The sequence below is a fragment of the Typopeltis vanoorti genome, chromosome 10, assembly GCF_054136105.1.
Source record: "Typopeltis vanoorti isolate ZY-2024b chromosome 10, IOZ_Tvanoo_1.0, whole genome shotgun sequence".
Taxonomy (NCBI): Eukaryota; Metazoa; Arthropoda; class Arachnida; order Uropygi; family Thelyphonidae; genus Typopeltis; species Typopeltis vanoorti.
Genome location: NC_143558.1, coordinates 70,161,021 through 70,173,631, shown reverse-complemented (window position 1 = coordinate 70,173,631; position 12,611 = coordinate 70,161,021). Strand labels below are relative to the sequence as shown.

Below are 12,611 nucleotides of genomic sequence, written 5' to 3'. Positions count from 1 at the left end.
GGAGTACAGTTCCACCAATGTGGTATACTGCTGCTAATCTTTTCACCCAAAATGCATAACCTTACATTTTATCACATTAAATTGATATCCATTCTCCTTAGCCCAGTCCTCCAAACTATCCAAATCATCCTGCAAAATTTTGACATCCTGTGCATTCACTATTGCTCTACCCAACTTTGCATCATCAGCAAACAAATGAACAGTTCCTCTCAGATCCTTTCCTATATTGTTAATGAACAAATTAAACAGTAGTGGTCCAAGAACAGAATCCTGCGGCACACCACTAGTCACAGGCCGTCTTTTGGACTCTACTACTGAATAAACTACTGTCCGATATTTTTTCCATCAACCGCCCTCCTATCCATCACACAACCCTATATTGATCCCCATATGCTGCAGTTTACTGATTAGAATTCCGTGTGGTATCCTGTTAGGATACCAGGCCTTAGCAAAGTCCAACAGAATCAATGTAAACCCATTACCCTTATACAGTTCAGGCCGACACTGTGTTATAAAATGTGAGCAAGTTACTGAGGCATGATCTAACCTTCACAAACCATGCGGTTTTGTGAAGGTTAGATCATGTCCTCCATACAGTATCCCATTTTCATCAATCCATTCCTGTATTTTCCTCTTGACTACTTTCTCCAAGAACCTTGACAACTCGTCCTGATATGCTGATCGATCGGTAATTTTCAACAGCAGTCTTGGAACCTTCTTCATGCAGTGGAACTATTTTCCCCTCTTTCCACCCCTTCGGGACTAACACAGACCCAAGACTCAAATTAAACAAAATGGTCAAGGGTACTGACAATTCTTTAGCCGCTTCACGTATGATACGAGCTGGTATACCTTCCAATCCCACAGATGTATTCACATTGAGGTTTTGTAATAGACTATTCACCTCCACTTCATTCACCACAATTCCCGTATAAGCTGTTGGTTCCTTCATTCCTGCAATATCACCACCTGGATGATATACTCTTGCAAAGTGCTCACTCAGTAATTCCACATATCAACTAATTCGGTAACCTCCCTACCATCGGCATTCTTTAAAATCATTCTGCCATATACATTTTTCTTTTACTTGCAACATATCGAAAAAACTGTTTGGGATTATGTTTTAGCCTGCATGGATAATTTTCTTTCATAATTCGCTTTTGCTTTTCTTACCACACTCCACTCTGACCTGCGCTTTATACCATTTATGTGCCTGCCGGTCAGCCATTGCCTCCAGCAAACACTCCTTAACCACCTCCCAGGCACTATCAAAATCCATCCCTTACAGTTTTACATGCCATGGCACTGAACCAATCAAACTCCTAAGCTTGTCATACTTACCAGCTCGATAATTCCACATGTACCCTGTCTTAATTGTAAATTCCACACCTTTAGCCACCTCCCAAGTCAAGACCCTATGATCACTCTCACCAATTGGTGGCAATGTGGTCATATTTGTTACAGCCAAATCTTCAGATGCAATTATTAGGTCAAGCACTCTCTGACCCCTAGTATTTTCCATTACATGTTATTGCAGATAGTTATACTTAAGAGAGGACACATGGGAGGAAGGAATTGCATAAAATCCAATTCCTTCCTCCCATGTGTCCTCTCTTCCTTCCAATCAATGTTACCATAATTGAAATCCCCCATAATAATTACCCTCCTTCCACTCATTGCTTCTATTTGCTTATGCATACTATCTCCACCATGTATTCCATCACCTGGTCTATAGCAGCACCCAACAGTATATTTTGTTCTGCTAGTCACAATCTCACCAAATAGCCTCAAATGTGCTCTTTTCTCTATCCTACAGTTCTACTTCTATTCTGCTTGGCTGCAGTTCATCAGCTATCATCAATAACACTCCTCCCCATTTTATTCTCCCTGTCCCTCCTGAACACGCTATCCCCCTCACATTCTATCCCACTAGCTATATCATCTTCTGTCAGCCATGTTTCACTAATGCCAATAACCTGTGGCCTGGAAGAGCCAACCAAAGCAAAAATTCTTCCTTCTAGTTCCTAATACTCCTGGCATTAATATACATGAAAGGCAGAAGCCCATTAGTCCCACCCCTATCCTGATGCCTTATACTAACTATCCCATTCTGATTTGTTGTCCTTCGTACTTGCTCGAGCATATTATACACATTCATAAACTCAACTGCCTTCCTAAAGTCTGCATATCCACTTCCTCATCTCCCCTTAATAACTCTAGTTTCCTTGATTCTGCATATCCACTTCCACTTCATTCAACAACACTTTTTCCAGTCTCTGCACACTAAATCCATTAAGATGCAAACCATCCATCTTATATAAATCCTTTCGTCCATCAAACTCATTCCACATGTCCACAAACTCCACACCACTCCTCTTACATAACCTGCGCAAAGAGTCATTTGCAATTATGGCCCTCCTTCTCAATTCTTCTCTGTCAAACCGTGGCAACAGACTCACTATTTTAACTATCTCACTCTTTTCTTTTGCTACCTCTAGTAATTCCTTCAGGTTCTCTCTCATAGCAAATTTATCACCTTTTAAATCATTTGTTCCTGCCAGTACTATCAGTTCTTTTACCCTCTGCTTTTGCGCTCTGATAGACTTACACCTTAATTTTCACACTCCGTAAGTACGATTTAAACAAACTCTCATCCATTACACCTCTTACTAAAGAATCACCATAGAACTCGCTCCTTCATTTTTCTTACACTCCCGATCATACTCTTATTTTTCTTATCATACATTTGCCTTTTATTAGCTGATGCGCTCCGTAAACAATTTTGCAAATGCTCAAGCTGCCGCTTCGCCCTGTATCACATAAGGCAAAAGCGGCATGTCACATGCACTACATGAAGTTATGCATGTAAAGTCGTGTGTCACATAACATGGGTGGGATTATGTCAAGCAATTAAAGTTCAAGTGAAACATATTAAAGAAAGGAGGTTCATCAGTGAGCATTTAATGACAATTACCATAAAAAAGAAGAGAAGGAATCCAGACTATCCACACAATCTGTCATACCTCTCCTTGAACCCATTAACAGACAAAGTGCTAACAAGTGTGTATGTATATATGTATATATATATATATATGTTAGATGATTGATTTACTCGGATGAAGTACATGTTTTTTAGGATTAAATGACTGGGAAACTCCAAAAATGCCTCTAAAAGGGAAAAAAAGGTTAAAGGAAACGTTTCTCTTCCCTACATCAGCTCCATCTCTCCCAAACTGGTCAAGGTTCTCAGGAAATATAACATACGGACTTTATTCACACCTCTACCAAAACTCCGCTCTTTACTGAGCAGATCTAAAGCTAGACATAGCAACCTAAAATATCCTGGAGTCTACCAGATTTGTAAGAAATCATACTTTGGCCAACCAGAGAAATCCATTGAGCTATACATCGAGGAGCATCAGAGTGACATAAGTTACGGAAGAACATGTCTAGCCATGTTCTGTTTTCTGCAAATTCTAATGAAGAGAACCACACCCATCCAGTAACATGGGACAAGTCTAATAATATTTTCCGTTGTTATGATGAACTTGAAAGAAAGATAGTGGAATCTAAAGAAATCATTCTCAATCCTATACATCTTAATAGCAACTTGAGTTACAACTTATCAGACTGTCATTGTGCTGCTATCCAATATTGGCGTACACGAGATTTTAAGTGCACGCACACGCCCAATAATGAAGTCAGAGAGAGAATGTTTTTAAATACACAAACGTCAACGTATTAACGTTGAAATGTATTTGCTAACTTTTTGTGCTGTTTAGAGTTAATCCCTTTATAGTTTTGTTGGTTATTTCTATTTTTTCTTGCACTTGAAGTAGTCTGTTAAAAGACGAAACTAATCGTGCCATTAAAATCTATTTTTTATCTTTCATCTTGGTTTCCCAGTCATTTAATCCTAAAAAACATATATACATTATTATTGTACTGGCACCTCTATGGAGTCCGAAGACTCATCACAAGGGATACAATCTATCACAATCTGTCATACCTCTCCTTGAACCATTAACAGGCAATGCGCTAAAAAGTACTTTGTATATGCTAGTTAGCATCAATGGTGAGAATTTGTCTTTTGGAAAAGGTAGTAAGCTGTGAATTTGGTTGATTGGTTTATAGGTAGCAATGAGTTGATATTTTTTCATAATTTTTGCCACACGTTCAGAGATGCCTTTAATATATGGTCTTCTTCTTCTTCTTCTTCTCCAAAAGAAAAACTCTCATCAATGATGCTACATGGTGTATACAAAGTACCATGTTTGTGTAACTTGTTTTACTTTGGACAAACAGGAAGATCTATAAATAAATGTATCTCTGAACATCAAGATTGCATCCGTCTTATCAAACCTCACAAATATGGCCTTGCACAACATGGAATTGAAAATGCTAACCACAGGATCCAATGGCAAAATGCTAAGCTGCTACATAGCTATATATATAAACATACATTTATATAAAGAAAGTGCTGAAGCCTTACTTCACAGACCTAATCTTAATCATAACGACTGTGTCACCATTCCAAAAGTTTGGGAAATTGTTATCCTCAATTGTATTAAATAAATTTATCTGTTATATATTTTTATTTAATTTAATTAGTTTTAATTTCAGCCCATTAGTTTTGATCCATGAACAAGTGAATGCATATGTAGAATGCATACATTTTAATTCAATTCCTATTGTTATTCAATAATTGTACTGATGATATCTTTTGATACATAAGATGAAATATTTACATAATAAAATTTATTTTACTGTGGCTATGTGCTGTTCTATAGGTATATTCCTCATAGGTCTTGCTGACTTTGCATCATCTGCAAACAAATGAATACCCCCAGTCAGATCTTCCTCAATATCATTAACATAGAAGTTAAACAACAATGGCTCTAAAACAGACCCTTGAGGCACACCACTGGTAACTTTCCTCTTTCAGAATATTGCTCCCCCATACACAACTTGCTGATAACATACATTCTCCAATCCATTGTACTAATCAAATATCAAACTGCATCAATTCTAGTTTAACTATTAACATATGTGGTGATCTATCAAAATCTTTTGCAAAATCTAAGTATATAACTATGTATCCATCTCCTTAGTCCAATGTACCTGTCACTTTATTATAAGTAAGTAAGTATATTACTAAAACATGCCTTCTCTCTAGAAAATCCATGCTGTCAATCAAAGAGATGGACAACTCCCTAGCACATTCTCTCAAAATATGTGGTGATATACCATCAAGTCCCACAGACTTATTAATATCAAGTTTCCTCAATTTCACATATGCATACCTCTTGTTCACTCATGGTCAGTCTCTCCTTTTCCCCTTCCACTGCTCTCAAACTCTGATTGATATCATATTCACAAGGATGAAATACATTTATGAAGTGCTCATTTAACTATATCATGAACTATATCCTCTGCAGGAGTTATACCATTTTCACCAATCAACGTCATTCTACCATAATTATTCTTTTTTCATCAGACTACCACATATCGAAAGCACCCCTAGGAGTTTATTTCACTTCATCACCTAACTGCTGCTCAATACTGCACTTTTGCATCCCTACCAACCGGGTCATCCTACATGCTTGATCCTCATACTCCTCATGAAACTTGAGTACATGAATAGCACCCAAGCAGTACTCCAGACACAGCACTGAAGTGCTTATAGGTCCTTCAACCACTCATGTATATGATCAATATATAATCTCTCTCTCTCTCTCTCTCTCTCTCTCTATATATATATATATATAGAGAGAGAGAGAGAGAGAGAGATTATCAACACTACTGGAAATAATGATGTGGGAAGAACAAGCTAGGTTCAGGCAAAACAGGAATCAGGACAATATTGTTATCATAAAACAAACAGATGATGAATTGCAGGAATTAAAAGGAACAGTTTTTTTCCTGAAGACCTTGGAAAGACATAAGATGAAGGGTGAAGGGTAGAAAACTGCTCAAAACATAAAATTAATAAATGGTGTTAATGAAACCTTTTGCATTTGCTTAAGTTGTAAAGCAGCAGTTAAAACTGAAAAATAAACAAGACAGTACAATGTTAAATCAGGTGTAAAGCTTGTATGTTATCTCCACCATAATTTTATATCATTAATATCATTACTATTAATCCACTGGCAGATTTAAAAGCCTTTTTTTTTTTTTTTTTTTTAAAGTATGCTTTTAATTCATTTTTCCCATTACAAATGACATATGCAACAAAATATATTATATTAAAAACTAGCTACATGAGCATATCTCAGTGTAATTTACAAGGATTATTTCAAAAGTTATGCACATTGTGCTCCTCTTGTCAAACAAAACATTTAACAAAATACATGCACATGCTTTCAGTACGATCTTCATTCTGTATTATCACTTCAGCCCAACTTTTGAGTGCTATATTCCTGTCAACAAACATTTTTGTATTGATCTATTTTTGATAAGCTGAGTCACTTCAGCAGTAAAATTTTTCCCATAGAGTTGTACTTTTAACATAGGGTTAAAGAACCACTCTGCTGCTTTATATTAAAGTAGTTTCTTCAAATTAGGGGAAACAGATGAATCTGAGGAGCACGTCAGGACTTTAAGGGGAGTGAGGAAGCTAGCACGTATACTCTTCCAACTTTTCCATAAGATCAGATATTCTCGTGAATGTGTAGTCTTGCACTGTCATGAAAAATGAGGGCTCTGGTAATGAATGTGTCAAGGCTTCTGCTGTGAATTTTCAGGCCCAAAACATATATACCTGCTACCACAAGTGACCATGCAGGTACTCTTCCCTTTTTGTTATAAACCATTATCATCATTGACCTTTACATGGCGAAGATAACAGCTTTTAGCACAAGGAAAAGTTTGATGTTTCTACAATGAAGGCTGACTTTTCAATTCTGTTCAAAATCTTACATCAATTCTCTATAGCAACAGTTCCCTTCAAAAACTGTTTATCTTAATTTGGCAATCCTCCTGAGAACTGCTTACATCAGTTGGTGTGAAACTCACTTGGCAGGAGTTGACCTCTTCTTCAAATTTCATCTCAACTATATTTGTTTACAGAATTCTAAAAATAAATGTGACTAAGTTTTTCACTTCATCTGCAGTTTCATTGCATTTTGCACTGATTTTCTTCCAGCAAATGGTTAATAATAACCATCAATGTGTCAACTGAAGCAATAGCCTGCGATTTCTTGGATCATTTTTAATTAATGCTTTTCCAACTTTTATGACAGCAAGATGTCCCTGTGACACCTGTGGAGATGGTGCAGTGATCCACACTACACCATCTCCAGAAACTGTCCATGTGAACTCCAGTCCCCCTGCCTCATGTAATGTTTCAGTTTTGATGTCACTTATCACTGCATGATATCCAACCTATCCAATCCTTCCTCCATTCTAAAGTCCAAAAACAGAAAAAGAGCACATCATTTTACAGCTGCTATGAAAACAGAAACTATCACATCATCCCAATGGCCAGGCACATGTGACATGCACAACTTTTGAACTAATTCTTATACAAACAAATATCAGTTCAAAGTTCTTTTCTTCTCTTCCCCCATAAATTTTTGAATTTTATAAATAAAAAAGAATTACGTATGTTTTTTGTTTTTATCTATTTATTTATTATTTTTTTTTTTAAGAATAGGATATTGGAAATGATAAACAACACTAATATAACTGTACATTGAAAAGAAAGAAAAAAAGGAAAACTTCCTCTCCATTTCATGATACAAGGTGCTACGCAAAAGTTTGAGAAATTTGACAATGAAAAAAAAAAATTACTTACCCTAACTCCTAGTTCCACTGTCTCCTTCAAAATAGTTCTTTTGGTTGTGTATACAGCTATTTCATGAATCCCTGGAAGTCCTTCAAGTGTGACTGTTTTGTTGAGCACCCTCCTGCAATTCTGCCTGGATCTACACAGCTGTGTCAGAACAATGCCCATGCACCTGGAATTTCATCTTGGGGAAACAGGAAACAAGTCACAGAGGACAAGGTGAGGTTAATAACAGGGATAGGAAATGACTGTCATAATTTATGAAGCCAGGAGCTGTTGAATGTGGACAGACACACTGTCATGGTGTCAACCAGTCATTGTTCTTCCACTTATCTCTAAATTTGTACTGAACGCTCTCCCTTAGCTGTTTCAATTCAAAATCTCACAGGAAAACTTTCCATTGACAGTTTGACCAGGGGGCAGGAATTCCTTGTGAACAATGCCTTGGATGTCAACAAAGATGAACGCTGATTTGATATTGCTACAAACTTGATGCCTCTTTTTTAGGCCATGTGAATTTGGCAACTTCCATTGCAATGAATGCTGATTTGTCTCAGGGTCACAACCATAAGCCCATGATTCATCACCAGTTATGACTTGGAGGTGAAGCTGGGATCATTTTTGGTTTGATCTTTGAACTCCCTATAGACAGCAATGTGATGTTCTTTCTGGTTGTTGATCAGCAGTCTTGGCACAAATTTTGCAGCAATGCATCTCACATTCAAAACTCTAACAAAATGTGTTGAACGGTCCCATGCAACAATCCTATAATCTCACAATGATCATGGATGGTTCACCTACAATCTGCAGGAGAGCCACATGCACTTTTGTGATGTTTTCCAGTGTTGCTTGTTGATGTCATCCAGAACACTCACTGTTGTTGACAGATGTTCATCTGTCCTTGAAGCATTTGTACTACAAAAAAAAAGTTTTGCTTTGGCTTACAGTATTAGCATTTGGTGGATTTCTATAGCACTTTTTTTTTAGGTTACAGCAAAATTTGATGCACATTCTTTGCTCCTGAAAATCAGCCATTTCAGTGGAGAGGAAAACTCTGAACAATTGAAATATGATGTTATAAAAATGTATGTAACCCAATACAGCCTCTTAGCTTGCCAGCCACTGACACACTGATTCACAAAGGGTAATTCTCACTCCTTACAGCAGAGGAATACTGTACTACAACGTTCATATGTGCTATTCAATTTCTCCAAACTTTTGGGTAACACCTTGTCTATAGGTCAAAAGCCACAAACCAGGACAGTTAAGTAAACTATTCCAAGAATGTCAAAAATTTGGTTCCAGACCCAAAGTGGCTTGGAAAAGTAACACATTTGATTTCTATACCAGGGTTTCTTGATTATTCTAGTCCCTTAGTTACCCATGACACTAAGATGCTAGAAGATCCCAAACTGTTTACAGGTGGAATTATCATAAAGTAATAAGGTATAAAAAATTTCCACATGAATTCAGTTACTTCCATCAAAGTAACAAACAAGAGAATATATTATAATATTCAGGTCACTTTAACTGATTTATATAATTATTCTTTTACTCTACAAGAAAACAGGCTTGTGGAATAATAAGTAATTCTAAGAAAAATTGATTTTTCTTAGAATTACTTATTTATATATGGTAGCTGATTCTATAAATAAGCTGTCATGAGAATAACAGTAAAAACACACAGCATACTTTAATTTCTACACATTTCTTCATTTGATTAAGCATATAGTGTCTCTAATCAGAACTTTTTTTTATGCGAATCCAACCACAAAAGGGTGTAAATTATACATATCATAAGTATAATATGTAATACTGGGTTCGCAATACTGGGTTAAGACATTCGCAAGCATCAACACTTACAATGGGATTTGAACTAGTGTCTAATGCTATCCACTTAGTCAACCAGGCTAGTAGCTGTTAATTTCTTTATTTTGTTCCTGATGACAATGATATCAATAGCACAACTGGATAAAAGTTATCTTCGTCATTATCACTAGTCATTAGACATTAATGACAAATGTTTAATGCTCATGCATGGATGGAACTTTTTTTTTGTTTTCTCAATGAAACTGTTATCAGTGGTGTTTATTTATTTATTTATTTATTTATAATGATGAGTATAAAACTAGTGAGACTTAATACACATTAGACTGAAGAACTAATATTTGGACAGCAACAGACAAGGGTGATATGTAATAAACATCATGTGGCTGGACATAGAGAGAAAGAGCGAGAGAGAGAAAAGACATCAACAATCTCTTCCCCAAATTAATTAACAACATGTATATTCATAATGTTATGATTCACGACTGAAGAGTTTTTCCAGTCTGCTGCCAAGAAATCTTTCAAGATATATAAAAAAATATTTTAACTTATACTAAGAAATTTAATCTAAATCAAGTTATTAGTATTATCACTGTTTGTCAGTATAACTTCCATATAGAAATTGTAAAAATTACCTATTAAAAAATGGAATTCTGGCTTCAAAATAATCAAAATTATTTTTTACTGTTTCATTCAGTTTAAGCTGAAGAAAAAACTCAATATTCTTCTCATCCTAATATGAAATAAAATATCAACCAAGTATTTAAAAAATAAACAGATATAAAAGCACAACAGTTTAAATATATAAAAAATATAATTACATATAATCAAATACAACTTCTGGGGTACTAAATATAAAATAATTTTATTCGTACTTACTTGATTATTTAAAATACTGCAAAGTATATTGGCATGTGAAGTTTTTTTTTTTTTTTTTTTTTTACATAACTATCATAACAAACTGGTAAAAATCTCAAGAGGAGAGTGTTATAGCAAATAGTTTGCTGTAATGAATTTATAATAGCGCTGTGCAAAAGGGGACTTTGATTTGAAGATTTTTCAGTAGTTGGTTATAGTGAATTACTTTGTTATAACAGTGTCTATTATTAGAGTTGGCTATATTTCTTCTTGTTTTTAATTTAGGCATGATATTATTAAAATATGATATTTTCATATAATAAAAATGTCATTATTATATGATGAGTATATAATGTCTTTTTTTTGTGTATTCTTCTTTTTCTCATCAAAGATTTCAGTTTCACTGCAGTCTTTTTACAACTGCAATTGGTCTCTTCCTTTCTTTCCCCCTTCAATCTATATTTATCTTTTAGTAGTTGATATCTTTCTATTCTATATAAATGCTCTTTCCAACTCTCTCTTTCTCTCTCTCTCTCTCTCTCTCTATATATATATATCTTCTTCTTCTTCCTCCTCCTCATGTTATGTCCCACTTGGTGCAGGGTCCACTTCTCTCATGGTAACCCACTCCATCTGGAAGAATATATGAAAATGAAAGACAATCACAAACATCCATGCCCTAGGAGGAATTCGAACCCGCAGCCTCTTGTCTGGACAGCAGATACACTAAACCACTTGACCAATCAAGGCTGGCCTCTCTCTCTCTCTCTCTCTCTCTCTCTCTCTCTATATATATATATATATATATATATATATATATATATATTCCTTGATCTTTTCATTTAAACTATAAATATCTCTCTTCTAATATCATTTTTTTTATTTGATCTAATTTTGTGTATTCTTTAACTGTTTTTAAAAATCTAATTTCTGCTAATCTATTTTTCTTTGATCTTTCTTTTTTCTTAACAGTCCATATTACTGAACCATTTAATGGAGTTGGGGTGGCCATTACTTTATAAAATTTAAGCCAGCTTTCTTCTCTTGTTTTTCATTCATGTTGAATTTTACAGGTTTTCTAAAATTTATTTCTTCATTTATATCTTGACTTTTAGATGTTACTCTTCCTCTTCAACAGCTTAGTACTACCATTACTTGGTTTCTCCATTCTATCTGTATCATAATCTGCATCTAGTATAAAGTGTTCATCCAGCTTTCTTAGGTGTTTCATTACCACATCCCTCTATCATCATCATTATTATTATGAATATAATGAGGGCATAATGGGTATTAACTCAAGACAAAAAAAATTCTTGACATACCTCTAACAGTTCCTTCAAATAAACAAGATTTCAAAAAATACAATCTCATTACCTTACATCATGCTTGGGTTTGTCCTGCAGGTATTTTCTTGTCAGTTTTATCTGTAAGCACTTGTTTGATCAGTTTTTAACTAGTCATCTGCTATCCACACTTGACTAAATTCAGTTCTTAACTCCTCATAAATGACAGAATGTTGGAATTTGAAACAGGTCTCATAGTTTCTCATTATGTATTTGGTCCTACAATCAAAATATTATTATTAAGATGGACCAAAAAATTATTTTTGGTCCATCAAAAACAACAAAATTATTCTCAGCACTTTTCTTTCACATATGATAAGTTTCCTATTATCTCACTTTGTTGTTGACTAGGTTTCAACAACTACAGGTTAATATCAGTTATAGATAGGCTTAAATAGAGTTTTGGGTCCCCCCTCCCCATTTTTTCTCTTTTTCTTTAGATATATATATATAAAAAAAAAAATATATTTTCCTTCCACATACGAAAGGCAGAAGAGAATATAGCAAACAAATACCATGTTTTGGGCAGGGTCAGGAATATAGTAATCTGCTGATATTCTTCTTGAACTATTGGAGATTGTCCTTTAGAATTTCTTGATGGTGGAGGCTGTTCCATAGAACTGAGGTGGAAGGAATGAAAGATAACTAGGAGTAACAGGTTAGGTGAGTGTACAGTTCAACTGTAAAGGGATGTTAAGCAGCTGTAGCACAAGTTCCTGCAGATCTGGCAGTAATGGATGGTAGTTCTGCTGAACAATGCAGAAACTGATCTTCTGTAGGAAAGTGGTTGAAGAGAG

General features: G+C 35.2%; 1 protein-coding gene across 1 annotated transcript in view; it reads right to left on the bottom strand.

The window, feature by feature from the left end:
* Positions 1–12,611, bottom strand: part of LOC150102495 (AP-5 complex subunit mu-1-like) — a 246,378-nt gene that overhangs the window by 68,337 nt on the left and 165,430 nt on the right. Inside the window, exon 11 of the mRNA XM_090399180.1 lies at positions 10,249–10,346. Coding sequence (XP_090255306.1) covers positions 10,249–10,346 — 98 coding nt within the window. The remainder of the gene's footprint in view (positions 1–10,248; positions 10,347–12,611) is intronic.